We start from the raw sequence: 26,825 nt of genomic DNA, 5'->3' as shown, positions 1-26,825 counted from the left end.
TGTCTGTGTGGCTTTGTCTTTATAGCCAAAACAAATCACAGGCTCCCACCTGTCACATTTGGCATTTTTCCTCCTCTAGCACATCACATAACTACCTGTTGGATAGGATTTTAGAAGCAGGCACCGTGCCCAGCTACTTCCTTCTGTCTGCTCCAGCTCTCTGGGCCAGGAGTTCTCCCCTTCACTCCACATGGAGGAGGCCACCAGGACATCGCCACACAGGAAGCTTTTCCTGAAAGAAATTTTTTTCTGATTTAGCTGGCATAAAGGCCAGTAAGGTAAAACCACTTACCAGGAAGGAATTGGAGGTGTTTCAGTATGGAAAAGCTGAAGTCCATTGGCTAAAATGGAGTATCTGTAATGAAAGTTCAAAAAGAATCAAGTTTATTAAATTAAAGATAAGAAAATATCCTATTATGCACATTGTGCTTTGAATTCCGTAAGTCCATTCCATTCGTTGCAGGAGGTGCTTGAGGAAGTGGTGAGAATGGTAAATTTCTTTCAGGTTTATACCCTTAATCATCAGTTAATGGAACAGTTAAAGGGGAGTAAAGCAAGGCTAGAGATTTATGGCCAAGTCGTAGAAGTTAATTGAAGACATTTACTGAACTGCTACATCGGATAAGAGCTTCTTGGTGTTGGAGAGTCTCAGAGGTCTAAATCATAGGTCCCTCGGTAGCTCACAAAATTGTTCTTTCTGACTGCTGTAAGCAGACGTTGGAACATACAGGGTGAGGATGAGCTCATTACAGCTCATATTTTTCAAGAAGTTTCAGAGACTCCAGTCATATTGGTCATGTGGATTGAGCAGATAGCAAATGGGAATCATACTCTTTTCAATACTGAGTTGCTTGGAGTTCAAAATAGAATCATGTATTTTAAAGAATTGCAGTGCTCTTGAGTGGAAATTGAGTTATAACTTCAGAAGAGATTTGCAAATTTTTTGAATATGAATCAAGCAAGAACGAACAAACAGCACATGCCGCTCAAGAAGGTCCGAGAACGAGGAGCTCCAGTGCCCACGAGCAGGGAGGGTGGGCACCCCACGTCAAGGTGGGGGGAGAGAGAGAGAGAGAGTGAATGAGAATCTCCCATCCTCTGCCTTTTTGTTCTATTCTGGTCCCATGCACATGGGTGAGAACAGATCTCTTTACTCAGTCTACTGAACGCTAATCTCTTCCAGAAACAGCCTCACAACACACCCAGAAATAATGTTTAACCAGCTCTCTGGGCATCCCTTAGACCAGTCGAGTTGACACATAAAATTAACTATCACACGTGGTGTGTTCTGAGTTGCAAATGATGTAGACCTGCTCTGGGCAATACCATAGCCGCTGGCCAGGGCAGAGCTGGACTTCCTTGGGTTTGCTAAGTTTGTTCCCACCGGCCACGTGCTTTCCAGATTCCAGCACAGTGTCCTCTCCTCTCCCACTCTCCTTCCTGGAGGATTTATATTTTTAAAAAGGTTTCTTTATTGCTGTTACAGAGGCATATGGGAGTGGAGTAATATTAGGTACACGTGTTCATTTTGCTGTCCTTATCCAGAAATATGGATTGATTTCTATGGTCCTGATTAATTATTCATTTCTGAATCAATACCAGATGATATTTTACCATTGTTATGAATAAAAATGTTTATGTTGCTTGCATTCATGTGATATTTTAATCATATGCTTCAGTATTTAAAAAAAATAAAAACTCAGTACTTCCACTTTAGGTCTTGTTATACATAATGGTTTTGGAAAGTTTTATTTAAATTGATCTGTGTTCGCTTTGGGAGCAACTATACTAAAGTGGGAATGATACAGAGATTAGCATGGCCCCTGCGCAAATCATGAAGTGTTCTACATATATAAATGAATGAACGAATAAATAAATTTGATCTCCTAAAAGAACAGCTACCAGTAGGAAGTGTAGAAGAAATGGAGGATTGAGGAAGAAATGGATTTATAATTATGTTTCTCAAAACTTTTGAGGATATTGCCCTTAATAATGCTGAATTTTATTCAAGAACCAGGAGAACCTAATTATACTGTAAATATTCCCTTAATCGGAAATACACAGATTTTAGTGTAAATTCTTCACAGATGGTGAATTTTTTGGTAGCAAGTAATAAAAGTATAAAAAACAGTCATTTAAACAAGTTAGGGGTTTTATTTTTCTTTGATAGACGTAGTAGGGTGGCCAGTGCTGGTATGGCAGTTCTCTTGTGTCATTAGAGATCTCTGGGCTCCAGTATCTTCAGCATATGGCTTCCGCTGTAAGGATGCCTCATGATCACAAGTTGGCTACTGTAACTCCAGTCATCGCATTTGCATTCCGGGAGAGAAGATAGAGGTTTAAGGGCAAGGGGGAGTCTACTACTCAAGTCCTAACCTCATAACGAACTTTCCTAGAAGCCATACTCTATCAGCTTTTGCTTCTTTTTGGCCCGAACTTACTCACTTGGTCATCCCTGTCCACAAGGAAGTGTGGGAAATGCGTTTCCTCTGGGCTTGCTGCCACCTCCTGTGAATGGTTGGTGCTCTGTCAGAAGGCAGGAGGGAGAATGGATTCTGCGTGTGATGTGACTGCGGGCATGAGGACAGTGGCAAAACAAGAACTGAGCTGTTTCCGAAACCCTGGCTGGATCCTACCTGTATGGAGAGCGCGATCCCCTTTAGGGAGCCAGCAGGCCAGGGAAGGGCCCGGTTGCAGTGTGCTGCTGCTTCTTCTGCGCTGTGGCTCTCTTGCTGCTGTTGAGTCTCCCCGTGCATGGATTCACAAGACAGGAGGTTGTCTTAGGAGTTTCTGTGGCCTTTCCCCAGCAGGCCGCGACCCAGGGCTTTGCCCTGCTTGGGAAGGTTTTCTTCCCATTATTACAGAACTGTGGGTATGACAACATTCGGAGGCTGCCTCGGGGACTTTGCACAGTCCTGTTGCAGTGAGTGGAATGATTAACATCTGGTATCTTTTCATATGTTGAGATGACGCACACTCAGTGCTGTGTCCCCTGCCTTTCTCACGTGGTTTCCCTCACTGCTGTCTGAATGGCTCTGCAGTCACCTGTCCAGTGGATGCTTCCTGTCTGTTTAGCTCTTCTGCTCTTTTTAAATGTTTACTATGTTTCCAACTTCTTGATTTTATTAGAAACAATACAGTCTTTGCGTATACAGTTTCTTTCTACATTTAGAGCCTTTTTTTTTTTCTATAAAAAGAATTACCAGTGTTTGATTTTGGGGTCCGGAAGTATTAATACTGTATGAGTCTTGGGGCACCTGGTGGCTCAGTCGGTTGTGCATCTGCCTTCGGGTCAGGTCCTGATCTCAGGGTGCTGGGATTGAGTCCCTCATCAGGCTCCCTGCTCAGTGGGGAGTCTCCTTCTCTCTTTCCTTCTGCTGTTTCCTCCTCTTGTGCTCTCGCTCACTCTCCGTCATATAAACAAACAAAATCTTAAAAAAAAATACCGTATGAATCTTTGGCTTCCCGTCTCAGGCTCTGTCTGCAGTGTCCAGAGGCCACTCTGTTTGTGCTCCTGTCAGCGTTGGTTGATACCATTCCTGATTACTTGATGGAGGAAAATTTCACCTTGCTTTTAATTTGCATTTTTTGAGAACTTTGACCGTAAACATTTTTTCACGTGTGAATTAGTGGTATTTCCTGCTGTGAATTGCTGGTTCATGTCCTCTGCTCTTGTGCATTTCAATGTTTTATTGCTTCTCTTATTGCTATGATTTCTGTGAACTTTTTCTTAGAAGTTTTTTTGTGATAAAATGTACATGCTATAAATTTATCGTCTTAGCCATTTTTGAATGTACAATTTGGTGGCATGAAGTACATTCACACTGTTGTGCAACCATCATTACCCTCATGTCCAGAACTTTCCATCTTCCCAAGCTGAAACTCTGTCCCTGTGAAACACACGTCCCTGTCCCTGTCTCCAGCCCCTGGCGCCCACCCTTCTGCTTTCTGTGTCTGCGAATCTGACCACTCCAGGGCCCTCATGCACGTGGGGTCACACAGGATTTGTCCTTTTGTGTCTGGCTTATATCTCTTAGCACGATGTCCGGGTTTGTCCATGTCGTAGCAGGTGTCAGGATGGCCTTCCTTTTAGGGCTGAGTAAGAGCCCGTTTGTATGCATGTCCCGCGTTTTGTTTATTCTGTGAGCTCTTGCATATAATAGGAAGCTTTTGTCAGCACCAGATTATGTTTTTCTCAGTTGATTTTTTTTCTTGCTTTTGTAGGCTATGTTTTTTGAACATTTGTAACTTTAAATTTTTATGTAGTAAATCTACTTTCCTTTGATGTTTATACTCAATCTTCATCCACTTGGGGTTATTTGGAACATGGTTTGACACTGCACTTAAACCCAGGAGAGATCCGGGGAGCCAGGGTTAATCTACTTCCTGCTGCTGGTGTCTTCCCAGCGGCTCACCTTTTGCTCTGGACCACATAGGGAGCTCCTACCTGGTGGGCAGGAAACACTCCCTGACCTATGTGACCTATATGTGACCTATGCTCATTCTCCTCTGACCTTTTAAAACCCTTTTCTCTTGATACTGTCCCCCTTCTATGCACTTTAAATGCCCCCCACCCTTTTTAAAAATAAACTTACTATTAAAGTGCTTGGATCCCTTTCAAGGTGAGAAAAAAGTATAAATCTCTTTAATGTATGTTATTTCTGCTGGTCTGAATAGCATTTATTGATAGTTACAGCTGACTTTCTTGAATACGCACTGTGTGCCCAGGCTCCCCGCCCCCCAAGTGTTTACATGTATTAACTCATTTATTTCATTCCACCGACAACCTTGAGGTCGGTAGGTAGTTATTAGGCCCATTTTCCAGACTGATAGGAGGTTCCTTAAGAGAGAGACATTGTAGCCAATACTGTTGGACTCTGCAGCCATTGATCATGTGCTTTAAATGCAAGAAATCTGTAACAATAAACACTAACATTTATAGTGTTAAGTGTGTGCTGGGCACTTTACAGGTATTAACAGATTTACTCTCCACCCTTCCAGGTAGTCACATCAACATAAGTAATACATTGTTGAGTGATATTTAGATCCTTTATTTACAACCTGCTTTTGTGTATGACTTCGTTATTTCTGTCCTGTGTTTTGAGATTGCTTTCTCTCTCCCATCCAGGGAATATATTGGTTCTAATCACTGCGATTAAACTTTCTGGTGGCACGGTGTGTGAGCTTTGTAGCACTTGCTGTGCGGGAGTCTCAAGCAAAGCGGGCAGCGGGGGGCTGCTGGGTCGGTTTGTTTGATGAGCTAATACACACACACAACGCAGAATTCAACAGGTGCGAAGGATTTCCAGCGCAAAGTATGTTTCCTTCTCCCCTCTGTTCTGGTCCCCAGACCCTCCTCCATCAGTTCTTAACCAGTTAATTGTTTCTTCTTCCAGAGGTAATTGTGTGCAGGCAAATGAATTATAACCTCTCTTGTTTTATACAAATGGTAACAAAATACACACCTTATACACCTTTTCTTTTATTTAAGAAAATAAAAATGTTGTGACCAGCATGTAATGTGAAGTTTACCCTCCTGATCGTTTGTAAATGCGCAGTTCAGACCAGGACTCTGGTCCCTGTCCTCTTTTGCAGGGCAACTCCGTGCCTGTGGAGTGGCTCCCCGTTTCCCTCCCCACACCGTTTTCTAAAAAGCTTTCATTAAAAATCACTGACACCGAAGAGCAGTCGAGAATGTGTACGACTTGGAGACGCCGTTGTCTTTCATGTAGCAGTTGATCATGGACTGTCTCACGGGGGCAGGGAGAGAGCTCGTTCTTCCTAATTGCTGTGGCGTATTCTCCTCTATGGACGTGGCATGATTTACTTAACCATTCCCTTCACGGTGCCACATCGGTGTCTCATCTGCTAGGAGCAGTGCTGGCGTTGGCCTCTCTGGAGCATCTTGCTTTACATGGCTCGCTGGCCTACAGAACGTAATTTGATTTTGTTTCATGGTCTTAGCTGAGAGGCTTTTCTTTTTAGTAGGTGGGTTTCTCACTTGTGTTTGCTGAAGATTTTAGTAAAAATCACTCACTTTCATCAAGCCCCGTCCCCATGCCAGGTGCTGCTGTATGCAGTTGGACTCTATCCATCTTTCCACCTCTGTGAGGTAGCCGCTAAGTTCGCACAGAGGGAAGATCACTTTCCAAACACAGTAAAATCGAAGGCTGGGCTTTAACCCAACCGCTGGGACTTTAGAACCCTCATGTGAACTCCACTGGGCTGGCCTGCCGCTGCGTGACAGACACGTTTGCTCTTTGATGAGCTGTTTTACGTGACGTTATGCTTTCTCTCTTTAATGTGTTTTATTTATGTGTTAATTTTTTAGAACTCTGGCTTGGTGGGGCACCCGGGTGGCTCAGTCAGTTAAGCATCTGCCTTCAGCTGAGGTCATGATCTCAGGGTCCTGGGATCCAGCCCCACGTCGGGCTCCCTGCTCGGCGGGGAGCCTGCTTCTCCTCCTCCTCCCCACTCGTGCTCTCTCTCGCTATCTCTGTCACTATGTCTCTCTCAACTAAATAAATAAAATGTTAAAAAAAAAGCAACTCTGGCTTGGTTTTCTCTTTGCTTTGTAGTGAGTGTGTATTCTTTCTAATAATTTGGTATTTTTAAAAACATTTTTTAGTGCAACTATGATTGTATATATTTACTTGGTATTTGTTTAGGGGTGATTATTTCCTCCTGTGACCAGTGAGCACGTTGGTACATTTCCACATTTTCTTACCTCCTCTTCTATCTCCTCTTTTGATTGGTTGTTACTGAACTTGTTCTAATATGAACATTTATGACGTTATGTGTGCTAATACCTCTGATGCTTGGTCAGTCTAAAGCGATGTGTTTGATTCCATGATAAAAAGATATCATTGTCTTTATATTCTCTCCTTTTCTTTTATACCTCTCAGCTTGATAGTATTTCTGCTGTTTTAATTTATAACGTTTGTATTCTGTTCTGTAAATCCCAGAAAAGAACAGTCTTTTCTACGTCCTACATGGATTAATTGCTCAGTGTAAGTCTTTGGCTGTGCTTTGTGCATTCTTCTTGTTTGGCTGAACTTGATCTTCTAGTAGAGTTAATTCACGAAGGGCTTCTCCAAGTTCTTGTATGTTTAAAGATAGTTCTGTTTTTGTAACATGTTGATTGGCAGTGTGACCAGATGTAGAATTCTTGGGTCACATCTGCCTGCTCAGAACACTGTATGTGTGGCCCCATGTGTCCCAGTGTGAAATGAAGCTATGCTCCCGCCCAGCTGTACTTTTCCAGCTTGAAAGGTATCACAGTGTGCGAAAACTGCCTTGAGAAAATACCATAGCCTGGGTATCTGAAACAGTAGTCATTTGTGTTCTCACAGCTGTGGAGGCTTAAGGTGCAGGATCCCGGACCTGTCAGCAGTGTTCGTGGTGAGGGCTGTCTTCCTGGCTGGCAGGTGGCCACGTGCTTGCTGTGTGCTCACGTGGCCTTTCCTCTGTGTTGACGTGTGGAGACGGAGAGAGCTCTCGGGTGTCTCTTCCTTTTCTCATGAAGACATTTGTGAGAGTGAATTAGGGCCCACTCTTACGCCCTCATTTAACCGTGATCACCTCCCTAGAGGCCCCTTCTCCACATACAGTCGGAGGGGTTTGGGCTTCAACATACGAATCTTGGCGACACAGTTCAGTCTATAATGACGCGTAATGTGGACTACTTTTTTTTTTTTTTTCCCAACAGGCCCAGAGAATTTTTATTTATTCTTTTTTTTTCTTTTTACAGCGTTAAATGTATGATGTATGTCCATATTTATTGACATGGAAAAATGTTCACAACATACTGCTGAATGACAAAAAGGTTTATTTATTCTTTTTATCTTCCTATAATCCTCTTTGATAATGATGATGATTTTAAAATGGATATTTGAATTTTTTGAGTTGTTCTTGGTCTTGATTTGTATCTGCTTTGTTTTTTTTTATCTTTCTGGGCATGTGTGTTTTGTCTGCTGTTTGTTTTTCCTATTTTCTCTCTCTCCCCTCTTGTTTCTTTTACTATTTCCATACCGTGTCTGGCTGGTTTCTGTGCCCTCCCTCCTCCCTCACCCCTGGACTCTGAATGGGGGAGTTCCTCCTGGACTCGCTGTGTGCGTGAGCTCAGGCTGGGCTGGGGGCCGGCCGGGGTCTAGGGGAAGCTGCCTCTCGCCTCACTTCTCTGCCTCATGCTGACCTCGAAGATGCTTCCTCTGACTTTGCCTCCTGCGCTCTGAGGGCAGGCGGGGCTTGGGCGGAGTCTCCAGCTCTTCTGCTCAAACTGAGGATCTGGTTCCAAGCCAGGGCTGACTGCTTTTGCTCGTCTGCGGAGAGCTCTCTTCTTTGCCTGGGATCTAGACTCACTGGTGTTCCCTTTTGGTGTCTGTCTTCATGTGTCTTGGTTGAGTTTTTACTGCACTTGGCAGCTTGCTGAAGGTCTTTTCAGTTTCAGGGTATTTTAGGTGTTATGTTCTTGAAGGAATTTCCTTTTCTGTAACTTGTTCTTGTTTTGGGGTGGTTAATAAGAGCAGAAATGTTTTGAGAGGTCTTTGCCGTCTTAAAGCTTTTAAGACCCATGCCCGATTTCTTTAATTAATCACTGTAAATGTACTCTATCTATAAAATTAGGGAATGGGATAGTATCCTAATTAACATGCTTTTAGGTTAATTTTTTTTATGGCTCTGATGTAATTACAGGAAATTTGGGTGAAGGCTAAATATAGTGAATGTTTTCTTACAGACAGAGCCTCCACTGAATACGCCAGAAAACAGAGAATATCTTGCGGAAATTATGTTTGAATCATTTAATGTACCAGGACTCTACATTGCGGTTCAGGTAAAAACAAAGTTATTTTTACAATTCCCAACAGACCTTAGGGGTCCAGTAGTGGAAGAAACAGTGATTCCCAAGGCTCCCTGTGGGAAGATCGTGAGGTGTGTTCTTCCCTTTCCCACTCCCTCAGCACACACCCTGACCCCACTCAGGTTTGAGCTCAAACACTGTGGAGAACGTGTTCTGTGGTTTATGTTTTTATGTTTACATCGTTAATATAGGATTTATCTGGCTGTTTTTTTTTTTTTAAGATTTATTTATTTATTTATTTATTTGACAGAGAGAGAGACAGCCAGCAAGAGAGGGAACATAGGCAGGGGGAGTGGGAGAGGAAGAAGCAGGCTCATAGCGGAGGAGCCTGATGTGGGGCTCGATCCCATAACGCCGGGATCACGCCCTGAGCCGAAGGCAGACGCTTAACGACTACGCCACCCGGGCGCCCCTTATCTGGCTGTTTTTACATGCATTAGTATCTAACCCATTTCTCTTTGGGTGGCAAGATCGGGATATAGGTGTGATTCCTTTTTTTGACTTCTTTCATTCCTGATCATATTAAAGGAAAGATACTATAGAGTCTGTTAAAAAAGAAAATAAATACCTTTTGGAGGGTCCCTCCTATGGATTGTGGGCTCCTGTGGTTTTATGAGCTTACAGAACTTCCTTTGAAACTACTTTTTCATAGCTTGGGGATTTTTGTTGCTTTTGGTGGTTACTTGTCTGCCATCCTATATAAAGGAATTAGCTGAAGTTTGGGGGGACTAATGAGATAGGTGTTTCCCCAAATGTTTTCTGCATCATACTAGTCCCTTTTAAGGAAAAGGAGGAGGAGTCGCATAGGAAAATAATTTGGGAGATTGCACGTGCTGTAGCCTGCACGTGGTGATTCACAGTGATTAGCAGAGTAAAGGCCCTGAGAATGCCTGCGTTGAAGAAATCTGTTCATTCCAACACTTCCGAATTTATGTAACCAGAAATCTCCTCTTCCCCAGGTGATTTACATTCCGTGGAGTAGGGAGACACTTTAGAAAACACTGAACCACGGCCAAGTGCATCAAGGCTGCCTGGAGAGTGTTTTACATAAGAACAGATTCTCAGGCTTCATCTCAGACCACGGTTTTCCAACCTCAGTGCTTCGGAATGTGCAGTTCTGTGTGGTGGGGGCTGACCTGTGTGTTGCAGGATTTTTAGCTTTCTGGCCTCTACCCACTAGAAGAAGCACTACCACCACTCTCCCCTTCTCCAAGTGTGACAATCCAGAATGGTTCTAGACGTTGCCAAAGATTCCCTGGGGGACAACATTGACCCTGGCTGAGCACCACTGCCCTAGTCCTACCAGATGAGAGTTTCTGGGTGTGAGATCTCTAGTCGTCTGTTTTTTAAAAAAACTCCACAAGTGATCTTACTGCAACCCATCTGTGGACCCACACTGGGCACTAGTGGCTTGGAAATTAAAATCTTCTTCCTCCATAGTGAAGTTCCTTTCTCATGGGCTTTCCTTTGTAAACGTTTGATTTATTTTATTGAAAACTTGACCCGTCCAGTTTAAGTATAGTGAATTTGTGTTTTGTATAATTTGGGTGGGGTGTGGGGTGGGGGGGGGGGGGGGGGGGGGGGGGGGGAGATGGAGGATAGGAAAGGTTGAGAGGTAGAGTTGGAGTAACTAAGAAAGTGCTTATCAGTGAGCCTGAGAACAAGCAGGCAGAAGACCTGAGAAACAGTTCCCTGTGTGCTTACGGTTTCTGCGTCTTTTATCCAGGCAGTGCTGGCCTTAGCTGCTTCTTGGACATCCCGACAAGTTGGTGAACGTACGTTAACGGGGATCGTCATTGACAGCGGGGATGGGGTCACTCACGCTATCCCAGTGGTAAGCGGGATAGTCAATGCTTCACTCTCTGTAGGCCTCACCTAATTTCGAGGTAAGGGAAGACATGGAAGAAAAACCCCTTCTGTAATTAAAAGACCACTTTAAAAGTCATGGCCGAACTTAGAAAAGGTAACGAGGTTTTAAACCCAGGTGTGGGAGGAAGGACGGATGCCCCTTCGCTGTGACATTGGCAGTTTTCAGTTCGCAGTGGCAGATGTCTGCAGTGAGGACGTCAGCCGTGGTGTCGACTCCGCGGCCTCTGCTTGCTCCTCCCAGTGTAGCATCACCTGTGGAATTTTCCCGGCTTATGTGCCGAGCTGCATCTTGGAGACCAGATTGTCGGCGTGAGGCACGACCGCTTGGAGGACTATCGCTGTGTTCTGTGACAGGATGTGTATGGCTTTGAACACCTCATGCTTTAGAGGAATGACTTCTTGTTTTTTAAAATGTATTCAAGAACGAAGAAGGAGAGATTGTCCATTTTGACTCGCAGAATGCTCTGCAATGTCCCTTTTTGGTTTTAATTTTCAAAACATTAGAGAAGTGATTCCTAATTCAGGCTTCAAGAGACATCTGTAGTCAGGAAGAAGAAATGCCGAGTTTGTCCCATGCTCCATCCTGGGGCCCCTGCTGGTGAGGGGAAGGAAGAGACAGGGCAGGCTCGGGTGACAGCTGCAGATCCTGGGCTGGGAGCACCAGGCCCGTGTCAGCACACTTACTCCTTTCCTGGATCATTGTGAAGGGTCAGTGCCACTCAGTCTATAACGCCGCCTGGGAAATTCTGGCACCAGGCTTCTCTCTGAGTCGTGCCCTCAAAGTTCAGAGCAGACCGAGTCCTGGGGGGAGGTGCTAGAGGGCCTGCTGCTTGGCCCATCCCACGTCTCGAATGAGGAGAAGTAAAGAAAACAGATTTCGCATGGTGTACAGGTCCACAGAGGAAGTGGTTTTAAAAATTTTCATCTGTGTCTTTTTATTGTTTTTTTTCTGATTATAAAAATTACTTTTTTTGTACAACATTTGTGTAAAACAGAGAAATGTGGACAAGAAAGTAACATGACCCATAAACCTGCCCAGAGAACCGCATTATGCTTTTATTTGGAGAACCTTCCCAGTTCTTTTTCTTAGGTGCACAAGGATGCACATTTTAAGCAAAACTGGAGTATTCTATGTCTGGTTGTGTATTCTGATTGTGTGTAATATGATCCTGAAGTTATGTTTTGCGTATTGACTTATCCCTAATGTTTTTTCTTACGGTTAAATATTCTGTGAGGAAATATTTAATAATTGCCTAATAGCCCATCATGTAGGTATGGGATAATTCACTCATTAATTTTCCTGTTGTTGGACATGTAGGGTTTTTTTTTTTTTTTTAATGTTTTTAATGCTGTGATGAAGCCAATACTTAAACACTGGTTGACTTCATTTTACAAAATTTTACATGTAATGCATAGAACATAATAGTTGTGAATAGTTTGTGTTAGCTAGTATTCTTGTTAGTTTAAGTTAATCTTTATTACTTTAATAATTTGTACACATCTTTTATTTCCATCTTAAAATATTTCACAAATATCGTGGACACTGTGGAGAGTCCAAATATTTTCTTACTTCTGGAGTTCAGGTACATCAGAAACACAGGGGAGGAATTCGGGCACCTGTCCTTGCGGCTTAACTGCTGACTGTGACTGGTGCTGGTAATCCTTCGCTCCCACCCGCCCGTAAGGTGGGGTTGGGGGTAACTTCCGGTCCCCGTCTCCCATGGGCACGCGGCACAGAAGTCGGTGCTGGGATGTGGAGCCTGGAGTGTTTCCTCTTTTCGGCTGGATTTGTGGTAGGAAGCCGTCCACTCTGGCCACCAGCCCCCCGAGAGCGAGCGGGCTGTGGTCCCAAGCCCTGGCTTCCGGGGCAACTTATGTCCCCAGGACGGCTGGCGAGGGGCTGGGGCCGGCCTGCGTGTGGCCAGCATGTGAACTCCTGGCTTTCAGTTCCTCTCCTGGCCCCCGCAGACATGCTTCGCTGACTGGGAAGGCAGCCCAGCCAGAGGGTCCCAACTCCTGACCAGCAGTGGTCTCAAACTGCACAGGGTTTAGGGTAACTTATCAGAATGATTCTTAACAAGTGCAGCTCTTGATACAATAAATGGGACCATTTATCGAGTACCGCGTACATGTCCCAAAACAGTGCTATGTGCTTGACTTACTGTGTTTCATTAAGACTCTTGTAAACCACGCATGGGGTGTTGTTTGCCCCATATTGTGGATGAAGGTTTTGGGGCTGAAACATGTTGACAGGGTTGTCTGTGGTCAGTGGACAGTCATGGAACCAAGATTTGAATCCAGGTTGTCTAAGCCCCTGTACTTAACCAAATTGTTGACTCTTAAATATAAGTAGGTTTATAGTTGGTTTAACAGTTTATAGGTAAAAGCTTTTTCCTTTTTGTTAAAGGAACATGAAACAGTGTCCTGTTCTGACAGACGGCATGACTTTTTGCAAATGCACTGGTTTTTCTCTTCACTTTTCTGATGTAATCATTTTGGTTGCTTACAGAGTCTCAGGTTCTAGTAAGGCAATTGTGCATGCAGTCGTTTTAAAAGCCCTCCAGTCCTGAGCTTTGCCCGGAGTGGGGATTCAACAAATGCTGTGCTACGAGGGGCTAGGGAGCTGAGAGTCTGGGGAGCTCTGCCTGCTGGAATTACTCATTCCCGTCGTTGTCCCTCCTCTTCTTCCCTAGGCAGAAGGTTATGTCATTGGAAGCTGCATCAAACACATCCCGATTGCAGGTAGAGATATTACGTATTTCATTCAGCAGCTGCTAAGGGAGAGGGAGGTGGGAATCCCTCCTGAGCAATCACTGGAGACCGCAAAAGCCATTAAGGTAAAAACAGATGGGAAATGGGCTGGTTTGGGGGCTGGTTGGTGTTTGGACACTTCCCCTTGCTGCCATCACCCCTGCTCCCGCCCTCCTTCCTCTCCCCTCCGAGAATGTGGGTCTTATTCTGTTTACCACTTGAGTTAAGAGACTGAAAGCCTCAAAGCTCAGCCTCTTCCTCGGAGCGTGAACGCTGTGGCATCCCCGCTGTAAACGCGAGCAGCTGGATAACTGGCATTGAGCACAGGCGCACGTAGTACGGCATCATTTAACTGGAGCCTAATTAGATGGAACCTTCAATTAGCTGAACGTGCCTTCCACATCCCCCCCGCCCCCCGTGCGTCATGTCTGGAATAAGGAGCAAAGACCAGCCACGACGCTGTTGGGAATTCTGTAGAGTCAGCCAGTACGCAGACTGGTGTCTGGAACTCGTGTGAGGTTCTGTGCCCTGAGAATGACAGTCGCCAATAAGTTATTTTTTAGCCAAAACGCAAGAGTCTTAGTAATGCAAGGATAACTATCATATGAATGAAGAGGGAAGGGTTTGGTTGGTTTTGGAGAGGAGTGTAATTGTGAGGTGTCACATGTGACCACGAGCATCTCCTGTTTCATTGAACACACGCTTGTTGAGCGCAGAGGAGTTTAAGGGGAGGTGAGCCTAACCCCCCACCCCTCCCATCTAAGCACCCAGGAGTGGGCCAGTTGAAGAACAGTCATCAGAGAGGACCCACGTTTTGCATGCCTCTGTTGGTAAAAACTGGTATTTTTCGGACAGGGTGCGCTGGTATAGGCCAGGGCTCCTGCTGGTAGGATGGCCAGCTGCCCCAGCGTCCCTGGGACTGGAGTGTCAGGGATTGGGTACCCAGGGCTGGAACAGTTTGCCCTGGGCAAACCTGGGGTAGAGTTTACAGAAGTATTATAAGACTTTCTTTTTAGACTAAAATATTTCCCAACCAAGATTTTCCATTGCCTCCAATGAAAGAAATTTGGATATTTGATCCATGTTCTCTTGTCACCCCAAATCTGTTACTGATGTGAATCAGGATTGAACTTCTTGTCCCTGACCCTCAGGGGTCTGTCTGGTGAGTGTGAGAGTTCCATTTTTACTAAAGATTTCTGAGTGCGATGACTTGTGCTGTCCTGGTCCTTGTGGCAGTATTTACTTTACTCACAGGCCGTCTGGGGTCCAGTGATGACCCTGAAATTGGGGCTTGCCATTCAGTTTGGGATCATGTCCTGCTCAGCAGTGCAGGCCGGAGCGATGAACTGTGCTGGCCCTGCCGTGTGGCTTAGCCCGGTGTTTGTCGTGTGCCCTCTGCCTTCTGTCAAGAAGGAAGGAGTGGTTGAGAGGTTTCCCGGTGTCATGTCACTCGTGTGACCTGTGGTCACAGCAGGCACACACCACCCTTGCAGCAGGAGTCCAGAACTTAGACACAGCCACACTCCAGCCGACTCTGTTGAGGCACTTCATGCTGTCAGTGAGGCCAGTCGAGACGCCACAGGAAGCTGAGCAGGCCTCTGACAGCTGGACATCTTTGTCTCCAGCATGGTAGATTTAAAGTCGCACTGCCCAACTCACCCTCCTGGAGCATCAGGGAACACGGGGATGCTAACAGCCCTGGCTTGTCAGTCTTACAGTTCTGCCAGAGTATATTAAGGACGGTATTGGAATATGTTTCGGGGATTCTAAAACACTTTGGAATTACTATCAGGAAAACACCTGCAGAGGTCCTTCCAAAATGTGTGCTGAGCACCAGCTGTGCGTCGCAGTGCCACCTGGCTCTGCCCACAGAAAGCTTACTTTCAGAAGCCGGTACCCCAGTGCCACCTGCTGGTTTGCTGAGGTCAGTTCCGGGGACAGAGGGTCGACGCAGAGATTCCCGGTCACACGTTAGCAGATGCTGAGGGAATGCTGTGCACGTCTCAGGTCAGCTGCTGATGCATCAGCAGGTTCTCTTGCAGCCGCAGCACACAGGACCCCCCGTTCTCCGTCTGCCTTTCCTGTTTTTTCAGTGGCATCTACCACCTTATGACAGACTATGTCATTGATTTATTATGGCTGTCGTTTACTGTCCAACTCTCAGCCAGAGCGTATGCTCCAGCAGGCGGGGATGTGTGTATGTTTTTTCTTTTGTATATCCCATGTGCCTAGGCCCTCAGTAAATGTTTGTCACAGAGCCCGTGACCATGCCATATCAGATTGCACAGCGGGTTCACAACCGAATTATTGATCATGGTAGGCGTGAGGATTAGTCTGCTGCCCTCGGCGCAGGTCTGCTGGTCCAGAGGGGGACGGCGGTGAGTGCCTGGGCCAGCGCCATATGGGGACCTCAGAGGAGTAAGGAAAGATGAGACACTTAAAGGTTTTTTATTTATTTATCTGAGAGAGTGAGAGAGATCACAGAGGGAGAAGGAGAAGCAGACTCGCCACTGAGCAGGGAGCCCAACGTGGGGCTGGATCCCAGAACGCTGAGATCATGACCTGAGCCAAAGGCAGATGCTTAATCGACAGAGCTGCCCAGGCGCCCTGAGACAGGATACTTAGTAGACACATTTGGGCATTGTTTCAGATAATATGGCAACAAAATCTGGTAGAATAAGACTGGGATTTATAGCTGAGCTGCAGAGAAAGCCGACTTCCATGTCCAGAATCAAAGCATAGTCCAGTCTGCTCTGAAAGACGACAGAGTGAGGCCTGATGGCAGGTCCACACTGGAGTTCTGGTGTGTTTAATGCGTGGGGTCACTGGGTGTTTGTTGGAGGGAAGAGACTCTGCCTAGTTAATGCCTGGTGATGTCTTTGCGTTCGTGTTTGCAGGAGAAATACTGTTATATTTGCCCTGATATAGTCAAGGAATTTGCCAAGTACGATGTGGATCCCCGGAAGTGGATCAAACAGTACACGGGTATCAATGCAATCAACCAGAAGAAGTTCATTATAGATGTTGGCTATGAAAGATTCCTGGGACCTGAAATTTTCTTTCACCCAGAGGTAAGAGGTTTGCTTTTTAAGCGTGCAAATAAGTTGTCGGTGGAGTGATACTGCCACCTGGTGTGCATGGAGAGCAGTGCAGGAAGACTGGTGTGCCTGGGGCCGCTGTGCCCCAGTGACAGGCCCCCTGCCGTCTGTCCATCCAGGTGGCTGTTTCAGTTTACCCGATTGTTAAATAGTTAATGACTGATCATACTGTGGGTGGTTGGGAAGAGCAATGGAAGGTAGTGAAATTAAAATCAGTCTCACACTGATACGAAAACTAGTTTGCCTCAGCGACCAAATAAAAGTTGCCTCTTTTTAAAAGTGGGGTAATGCAGAATCTTCCCCTGTTTTGTGACCATCCTTCCTAGCCTGAGTTTTATTTGGTCCTGCAGGGCAGTTAAAGCTTCTGTCGGAGGAGGACTAGCCTTTCTGTTAGTTACACAGTCTTTAAGATGCCACCACTTTAACTATTAGTCACAAAGAATTGTTACTTTTGCGGGAGCAGTAATTAGAGGCAACATTTTAAGGTTTAAATAAAAGGCACTTCATTTGTATTTTGGTATATTTTCCTGCGTAATTCAGTTTATATTCTCTAGGTTACAAACTGCAGCCTATTTTTAGGTACGTTTATGACTGTTTCGTATAGGAAGCGGCACAAATGTCCGATAGCGTCCTGCTCATTCACGCATATGCCTTTGGTGATAGTGATTTAAAATAAACATGAAATGGACGGTGTCTGGTGAACAGCGGGAGAGCAACTAGATGTTACTTTCTTTCCTTGAGACGAATGTACATTAAAGCTTTTCTTGATTTTTTAAAAATCTGCTTACAACGTAATTGAATTATTTATACTTTAGCGTATTTAACTTACAGCATTAAGTATAAGACCGTTCACTCAGTAGCTTAGTCATTACCATGTCGGTTGTGTCATTTTAAAGCCACCATCATCAGGTCGGAGGCACCTGGGTGGCTCAGTCGGTGAAGTGTCCAACTCTTGATCTCAGCTCAGGTCTTGATCTCAGGATTGTGAGTTCTGAGCTCAGGGTCGTGAGCTGGGCGTGGAGCATGCTTAAAAAACCCACCACAGTCATCAGAAAGGGCACCCCTCCGCCCATCTTCTAGCCCGCGACAGTGATCTTTCATTGACTGTGGGGCTTTTTTGTTGTCTTGGCTAATTTTTTTCACGATGTGAGTATTCCTACGTGTTATGCTCATTATATACTCATGGAGTTTCTCGTTACATACCATGCGATAGTCTCTTATTAGCATGATACACCGCGTATTCCTAGTGCGGGGCTGGTCTTTGTTCACTTTGCTAGTTTTCCTTCACTAAACCCAGCCATCTCCTCTCTTGAGGGGACATATGTCTTCATCACTACACACAGTCACGTGGGCTTCATTTGACATATTGTACATTCCAATGTGATGGTATGGTAAATTCTGTATTTGTTGGTAAATTCTGTATTTGTTAAAGTTATGGTATGGTAAATTCTGTATTTGTTAAAGTTACTTTTTAAAAAGTTTTTCTTTTGTCGTATTGAGAGAAAGCTATAATCTTTCTTTTATATTTATATGAAATTTAGTTTGCCAACCCAGATTTTATGGAATCCATCTCAGATGTCGTTGATGAAGTAATACAGAACTGCCCCATCGATGTGCGCCGTCCGCTGTATAAGGTATAAGCTGCTTGGGTAAGGTGCTTTGATTTCATTTCACATTTCAGCATTAAAGAATATGCAGACATTCCTATTTCACTCTTGTCTGATAGGCTTTGTTAAAGGCCAGTGTGATGGTAAAATATTTTTCTTTGACTGGGGATGACTTAAATATTTGGAAATATGACTCAGTTAACCAGAAATATTTAATTTAAATATTCTAGGATTTTCTGTTCGTATCTGGCAAGCTGTATTTTAAATCAGACAACCTTAACCAGGTATATTGGTTGAAAGATAGACGTTTCCTTCCCCTCACACTTTCCATGAAACCACTCATCTTGTTCATGTATATTTAGGGTTGGTGCCAAATGTGGTGCTGCCAGAAGAAGTTCGAGCCTGAGATGAAACAGTCAAAGAGAAAATGGTCATGTAACATTTTCTCCAAAATTCTTTGATTGTGAGGAATTTTGGACCTTGAAATGAGAAAAAGCTAGCCCGTGTCATTGTAGGATAAAAGGAAATATTACTGACAGCCACGTATGAGAGCAGAAGGTGGAGGTCTGTAGGCCTTCAGCGTAAACTGGCTTCTATCTGAGCGTGTCGCACTGTCAGCCGTGGGAGGCACAGCTCCGGCCCACCTAACCCAGCCTCAGGTGGGGGAGCATGACAGGAGAGAGAATCAGGCTCAGGGAGGAGGGCCACTGAGTCTTTTTTCATCTGTGCAGCGGAATACTATGCAGTTTTTAAGGAGAGTGAGGTAAATCTGTATAAGTTCAAATGAAAAGATGTCTACAGTGTGTATTGTTAAGTGAGAAAGCAAGTTATACAGTTTACACATAGTATTGTCATTTTATGTAAAAATAGGGTTTGCATGTGCATATAAGAAAAGGATTTGAATGATTGTGGAGTATATTTGGGGGTGAGGAATGGATAGCTTTTACTTTCTACTTTTTGTGTTTTAAAATTATTGGAAATTTCATGGTTAACAAATGTTATTTTTTATTAGACAGCCAGCGAGAGAGGGAACACAGGCAGGGGGAGTGGGAGAGGAAGAAGCAGGCTCTCAGCGGAGGAGCCTGATGTGGGGCTCGATCCCATAACGCCAGGATCACGCCCTGAGCCGAAGGCAGACGCTTAACCGCTGTGCCACCCAGGCGCTCCTAACAAATGTTATTTTTATTATTGGAAAAAATTCACTATGTAGATAAGTTTTTATGGGTGAAAACAAATTATAATGATATTTTTATTTGTTGCATATTCTTAACATCTTTCTCCTCCAGTAAAATGTGCAAGAAAGGGAAACTGACGACAGACTGGGGGATTGCAGCTTCACGTTTTTATTGTTCGAGTAGCACGTGCCCTTCTCCCCGTTCTTCACTCTCGCTAGACTCCAGACGTGTCTCCTCGGCGCGAAGGCCGGGAGCACGTGTGCGCAGCTCCCACCAGCGGCTACTGACGCTCGTGGTGGGGCGAGGTCTTTCTCATGACGCTGGAGTTCACAGTGGGTTTCTAGAATTCTCGAAGAAGGGATGGCCTTGGAGATTGTGTGGACCGAGTCCCAGCGATGGGCGAACGAAGCTGAGGTGCCTGAGTGGAGTGGAGCAGGTCGCTCTCAGGCCTTCTTTGGTCGCGCTTAGCGTCTCTTGTCGCGGGGCAGGTTCCTTAACCCCAGGGACTGGGACTGGTCAGGCTGGGCGCGGAGCGGAGTCTCTGCAGCTTAGAAAAGAGGAGACCGTGTCTCCTCTCACCGTGTTCTGCCTGGCTCCCCTGAAGGAGTGGGCCTCTCGTCTCTTCCCTGGGGTGCCCGCCTCTCCCTGTCTGACGGTAGTTGCTCTGGGACGCCATTTCCAGGCGCGGGGTCGTGAAGTCGCTAGCAGCAGTGTGCTCCGGACGGGGTCGTCGGAGAAGGAGGATTAGGTGGGAGCGGATACGACTTGCGAAGGGGAGGAGGGAAGGTGAATTTGGGGGCTGGGAACGAGCAAGTCCTCGCAGAGGCGGCTCCGATCCAGGTACTTGGCCGCCTCACCACTGGGGGGATCCGTCCGCTTTCTATGTAGCTGCCGCAGCAGCGGCACGTGTGCAGTCCGTGCTTCCAGCTGGGCTCCCGTCGTCACCTCACAGAGGTTGTGTCACCGGCGGCCCCAGGCTGCTCAGACCCAGTGACGCTCACGGGGTGAGAGAGGCGCTGCGAGCTGGTCACTTGGCCTCAGAGTCCTCCTCCTGGAGGGTGCGAGGCGTGGGGAGACCTTCGCTTGGCGCTGGTGGCCGCGCGCGCCGCTCCCTCGGCCACGGGCTGGGGGAGGTGAGCGCAGAGCCGTGTAGGGGGTCTGGCGGCGGGCTTCGGAGGCGGGGGTGCAGTGTGGTGGGGGTGGGTCAGGCCCGGCAGCGGGACTAACGCAAGGGCATTAACCCAGTTACTTGCATTTCCCAACATATATATTTTTTAAGATTTTATTTATTTATTTATTTAGAGTGAATGGGGGAGGGGCAGAGGGAGAAAAAGAATCCGAAGCCGACGCTGCTGAGCGTGAGTCCGACTTGGGGCTCCATCTCCGGACCCTGAGATCATGACCTGGGTGGAAACCAAGAGCCAGATGCTTAACCGACTGAGCCACCCAGGCGCCCCACCCCAACATATTTTTAAAGTCTCAGATTTCTCTCAATCCTGTGCTCAAGAAGTTGGAGAAAGTGAGTTTCTAAATGTAATTTTTTAAATGATAGGAAATTTCAGATTTGCTTTTCGTGGTTAATTGCTATCCGATGCCCCTGACCTTGTTCAGAAACAACCTTGAGTGTCTCCATCTCTGAACAGATTTCTCTTGAAAAAATCACATTATTCGCAGATTTAAGTGAGCATTTAATAAATAGCGGCAGCTTATTTACCGAGTGTCGGTTCGTGTGGAGACCTGGCGGAAGCGTGTTCCTCACAGCCTCGGCGCGAGGTAGCTGTGGTTTCTCCCCCTGTGAGGGGCCGCTGGCTCCAGGCGGCCCTGCTGTGTCTGCCGAGGCCTGTCACGTGCAGGGACTTGGTCTTTGAATCCTCACACACGCCTGTTGAGGACAATGGTCTTGCTTACAGATCAGAAGATGGAGCTTTGCGAGGAGTTAAGTGCAGGGGAGGTCACAGAGCTGCTCGGCGGTGTGGCCGGATTCTGGGTCCAGGCCATGTCCCACGTCTTTCAACACATGACACTGAAAATTATGTCAAATGTGGAAGGAGGATGATTCTCCAAAGAGGGAAAGCCTGTCCCTGACCACTTCACCCTTAGGACTGTCGTCTCTCCCCCGTGGTTTGGGAAGGGTGTTAGCTTGGTCACTGTTATCCCGTTTGTGCTGAGTCAGTCTTGCGCTCCGTCAGTCTGAGTTTTTCTGTGGCGGCCTCTGCGGGGTTGTCGCAGCCTTGTAGGTGGCTTAGAATTCAAGTAGGGTTGACCAGGGGGAGTTGACCGCGTTTTTCTCCTTTGTCATATGGCCAGGCTCTGTGCCCTGTGGGGAAAGAGGGACACAGAGGGGACCACACCCCTTTGCCACCTTTGTGAGGTACCAGAGTGGACTAGAATGTGTGATGGGAAAACTTAACCCTGAGATCTCTGTGCTCAGCAGCGGAGGTTTCCTTGCTTGCTCAAGGGACACATCCGGTGTGGGGCGGCACTGCCTGGAACATCACCTCATCGGTCACCTGTGCAGGGCTGGCAGGCCACCTCAGCTCTCCTCATGGGCATCCCTGTCACGTGGCCAGCTGTGCCGCCTGGAAGGTCTGCTGGGCACCGCGGCCTCCGCCATGGCCACCACGAAAGGGACTTGTTTCCAAAACACGGGCTTGATGGGGACATTGAGGTTTAATGGAGAGGCCTCCAGACACCTGCCAGCAAGCAGCTGTTGTAGGGCTTTCTCCTCAGGGTGATTGTTTTGCAAAAGGGCCAGAAGGTGAATATTGTTGGCTTTTCAGGCCATTCATTCTGTGTTGCGTTTGCTCCGTTTTGCCAAAGCTGCCGTGGACGACGCACAGACGGCCAGAGGAGCTGTGTTCCTAGGAACTTTATGAGAACATCAGCCTGAGGTAGAGATAATTACTTTTGAAAGCCCCAACCCTAACACCTTCCAGACCAGGTCTCACCAAGCTGCGTGTGTCAGGTGTGCCCTCGTCATTTGCTTGCGGTCCTGAGCTCTTGGAGGAAAGATGTCATGAAAAGTTACTGCCGGGTGCCTTTCACTTGCAGGCATTCGTGGCTCCCACCAGCAGCGGACAGAGTGGCGGGCCGCTCGGCCTGTGCTTGCCGACACCATTTCCCGACCTGCCGCCCCTTGTCCCTGCGGGCTCCCACTGTGTGCGGTCCTGACGGCTCTCCTGGGGCTTCATGGTTCAGAGCCACTCTGTTCTTTTGGTCCCGTGGCCTGGCGGCACAGCTGGCCACGTGACAGGGATGCCCACTGAGGTGACCTGCCAGCGCTGTTGGGATGACCAACGAGGTGATGTTCCCGGCGGTGCGCTAGCCGCGTAGGTAGGCTGCCCCTCCAAGCTGTAGGTGCTGGGCTCCTGACCCCGAAGCCACCATGCGCTGCCCCTCCAGTCCCCGCAGCCCCACACGGGCCGCTGCTAGACACCCAGCAGGAAGGAGCGCCGAGCCAGCTCCTCGCTGCCCTGAGGGTCTGCCCTCGGCTTCAGGCGTAGTTGTCTGTCTGTGGCCGGTTCTCCCAACCGGCCAGGGCTTGTGAGGTTTACCAGACCCGCTCCCGGTAACCGCTGGTGGTTTCTTGGGAGGAAGAGAGCAGGAGGAGGCTTGTTTTGAGCTCTTTTGAAAACACCTGAGACATTCCTGGCCCTTGAGTTAACACCTTACTCAGGCCTGTAGACAAGAAAGCAGAGATGTGGATGGATGAGAATAGAATAGAGGTGGCAGGGCACCTGGGTGGCTCCGTTGGTTAAGCGACTGCCTTTGGCTCAGGTCTTGATCCTGGAGTCCCAGGATCGAGTCCCGCATCGGGCTTCCTGCTCAGCGGAGAGTCTCCCTCTCCCTCTGATCCCCCCCTTCTTGTGCACGCGTGCTCTCTCTCAAATAAATAAAAATAAATAAATAAAATCTTATAATAAGATGTGACTTTGAAAACTTAGAATCTTTATAAAAACAACTTCTCATTTTTATTTTTATTTATCTTTAAAAAAGATTTTTATTCTTAAGTGATCTCTACACCCGGCGTGGGGCTTGAACTCAAAACCCCGAGATCAAGAGTTGCATGCTCTACTGACTGAGCCAGCCAGGCACCCCATAATTTTTTAGATGACGGTCGTCCTAATCTAATTTTTATTTCGTTCTGGCCTGTAGATGAGAAGGATAGGTATTTACATGTTTCCCTTCTCTGTTCAGCTGCTAGATTGTGGAAGTGGGGCCTGGATGGGGGGACTTGAGTGAGGGCCCAGTCTTGGTTAGGCCTGTGATTTCCCCAAAAGGCCAAGTCGTTACAAGGAGCAGGTGCTTCTGGAAACAAGAAGTTTTCAGTCCTGGCTGCCTATGGCCAACACCCCTGGAGCGCTAAAATACAACATGCCCGGGTCCCACCCTGGAGATTCTGATGTAACTGGGCTGGGCCTGGGCATCTGGATTTTAAAAGCTTCCCAGGTGATTCTAAAGTGCAGCTAAATTGAGAACCACTGTTAGCAGCTAGCTCATTCCCGGATTAGTCAGTGTGTGTAGTCACTGTAGTGACACAAGTCAGTGTAGACTTGTATGCTTTACTTGAGGGCAAAGCCAAGTTTGAGTTGCTTTGTAGTGTAACTGGGTATCTTCTACTTCTGAATTCCGTTTGTCAGATAATATGAGTGGCCCACTAAATACAAGACTCTATTGTTGCTAAATTAGGGGATGTGTGTATGAGAGGTGGTTCTTGTCTTCAAGAGCTTATAAAAAAGCTACAAATAATACTGAAATAATTCTAGTGGAACCACTACAAGCTCAATGTCCTTAAAGTGAGTCATGCAAATTATGGTAATTGAGAGAAGAGGCAGATTGCATTTAATTGGAGGGGATCCTGAAAGGCTGCAGAGGGGGAGGGCAGTTGAGCAGAGTCTGAGGGCTTGGCCTGGGGGTGGTGAGCAGGGAGACAGACTTCATAGGTGGCAGTGGGAGAGCAGGGCAGGCGTTTCAGAGATCTGTTTCGGGTGGATTCTAAGGTGGTACTGAAGGTAGTCGGAAACAGATCTAGGACGGAGGGAGGGCCAGCGATGAGATACTGTTAAATGTGCCTTAGCACGTAGTGGGTTGGGAGTTGTTAAAAAGTCTTATTCATTGTTTGTCAAGCAGATGCGAACACATCTCGATATAGATCAAGGAGTGGTTTTTCTGTAGCAAATGGCTTGAGTTGGATATAAGTATTTTAATTATGATAATGCCTTTTAAATCAGAGAAGCATGTTGCGAAGTAAATGATAATTATATTTATTATTTTCATTCTTAATATTAAGTAAGTTCAAATATCTTTAGTATTTAAGAGAGAAAAATACATATGTTAAGGTATTATTTTTTCCAACCCTTTTCTAAATAGGCCTTTTATTCAGATGAAATCCTAATTCAAGTCTGACATGTGAACAGATAAGAGGGAAGCTGCTCTGTTTGGGACAGGGTAGTGGGCAGAGAAGGTTCCAGAACTCTGCTGGTTCAGCCCTGACTTTACACTTGTATCCCCCGTAACTCTCCATGGTGCATCCTGCTGACGTGTCTGGAACTGCACGGTTCTCGTGTCACTGGGGGGAAGCAGTGATGGCCGCCATGGGGGTCCCACCATGGGATGTTGACATGCCAAGCCATGGGCTTTCAGAAGCTCATTGTAACCTGAGTGGTGAAGGCATCAGTGACACGTCCACTGTGTTGACAATGCCGAGTAGATGTGCACTGAGCACCTTCGCAAGGCCAGACCTCACTGTAGGCGGTGAGCACATGGGCAGTGAGCTGTGAGGGCGCAGAGGGGGACGCTCACGCCAATGGGGGTGTGAGGGAGAGCTCCTGGTGAGTGGTGTCTGAGCTGCGCACTTGATGCACTTTTCTGTGATGGTGGACACGGTCTATGTGTGGTTTAATACAGTTGCAACTAGCCACGTGTGGCTGAGGAGCCCTTGGGATGTGATTAGTGCGACTAAAGAACAGCATTTAGAATTTTGTTGACTTAAGTTTAAACATAAATGGCCATATGTGGCTAAGGGCTGCCGCATGGGACTGCTCAGACCCACTCTGTGTCCTGAAGGCTGGTGTGACCTCCTGGTTGGAGCAGGGAATGTAGCACCAGGAGGGGAAGGGTATGCTAGTTGATGGAAGTAACCTGTTTGCAGGGCCAGGGTTGAAGGACGGCAGAGCGTGTGTAGGTCTGGAAGGCATTCAGCATCTCTGGACCTGACACCGGAAGGATGGGAGTTGTGGGTGTGGAGCCTGGGATGTGCATGCGGCCAACAGCAGGGGGCGATGTGAACCACCGTGTTCTAAACGGGGTTCCGGGGTGGTGTGGCATGTCCGCCTGGAGGGACCTTGCATGGAGTTAATTTTTATCCTAAGAGCATTGAGGGTTTTGTGCAGGGAGGTGACACAATCCGATTTAAGTTTTAGAGGCGCTACAGCAGAAGAAATGATTGGGGCCAGGAAGACTGCAGGCCAGGTAGGAGGGTACCCAGGCTGGGGAAGGTGGCGGGAGATATGGAGGAAGTTGGGTGAGTGGAGAGAAATGAGAGAGAGGCTCTGGAGTGTCTGATGGTGTTTTGATTAGTGGGGAAGAGGTTCGGGTTTCTTACCTGCACATCTGGGAGGATGGGGATGTCATTTACTAGGATAGGAAATGCAGGAGAAGGGGAGCCCACTTAGGGGTCAGAAGATGAGTCCCAGCTTCCAGTGATACTGAGTTAGATATACAGACTGGAGGTTCGGGAATATCTGAGTTAGATTTTCAAGGATCATCGATGTGACTGTCACCAAGGGAGAGTATACAGGTGACAAGAGAAGACGACCTTGGGTCCAGCCCACAGGAAGGTCAGATAGTAAGGGTTGTGCAGAGAAGGGAGGCCAAGGAGGCCATCAGGCAGGATCTCCTGAGGAACAGTCAACAGGATATACCCCCCCATCTGTATGTATGTATGTATGTATGTATCTGTCTATCTATCTATCTATCTATTTATCTATCTATCTATCTATCAGATTTTGCTCTAGCTCTCTGTATATTTATTTTAAAGAATTGACCTGCTTTCAGCCTGGCAAGTCCAAAATGTTTAGGGCAGGCCGGCACCTGGAAACTCAGGTGGGGTTGACACTGCAGCCTTAAGGCAGGATTCCTTCTGTGGGAACCCCGTTTCCGCTCTTCAGACAGGCCTTCACCTGTGTGAATGAGGCCCACCCACATTGGTGAGGGTACTCGGTACGTTCACTGGATCTACGGATGCCTTCACAGCCATGTCTAGGGTAATGTTGATTAAATCACTGGGCATTCCAGCCGGACCAGGCTGACACGTAAAGTTAACCCTCACAGAAGCTAGGAGGGAGTAGTTGAAGAAAGAAGAAAGCAAGCTCTGGAAGCCGAGGGAAGATAACTGTCATCAGCCTTGTCAGGGGACACTGAGAGGCCACGCAAGATGAGGGTGGAGAGGTGGCTGTTGGGTTTT

General features: G+C 46.9%; 1 protein-coding gene and 1 pseudogene across 4 annotated transcripts in view; both read left to right on the top strand.

Annotated features, from left to right (window-relative positions):
• The window catches only part of ACTR3B (actin related protein 3B), an 88,939-nt gene that overhangs the window by 34,220 nt on the left and 27,894 nt on the right, over positions 1-26,825 (top strand). For 3 of the 4 annotated variants that reach the window (XM_040643766.1, XM_040643765.1, XM_040643768.1), the window contains 5 exons: positions 8,738-8,833; positions 10,587-10,694; positions 13,423-13,566; positions 16,378-16,551; positions 18,120-18,212. In XM_040643766.1, coding sequence (XP_040499700.1) covers positions 8,738-8,833; positions 10,587-10,694; positions 13,423-13,566; positions 16,378-16,551; positions 18,120-18,212 — 615 coding nt within the window. Of the gene's footprint in view, positions 1-7,750; positions 7,826-8,737; positions 8,834-10,586; positions 10,695-13,422; positions 13,567-16,377; positions 16,552-18,119; positions 18,213-26,825 lie in introns of all 4 variants that reach the window. The other variant, XM_040643767.1, reaches the window with a different exon arrangement.
• On the top strand, positions 1,769-1,854 carry LOC121105934 (annotated as a pseudogene).

This window comes from Ursus maritimus, unplaced genomic scaffold, assembly GCF_017311325.1.
Source record: "Ursus maritimus isolate PB19 unplaced genomic scaffold, ASM1731132v1 scaffold_3, whole genome shotgun sequence".
NCBI lineage: Eukaryota > Metazoa > Chordata > Mammalia > Carnivora > Ursidae > Ursus > Ursus maritimus.
The sequence above is the reverse complement of the archived record's forward strand: the minus strand, read 5'-3'. Positions and strand labels throughout refer to the sequence as shown.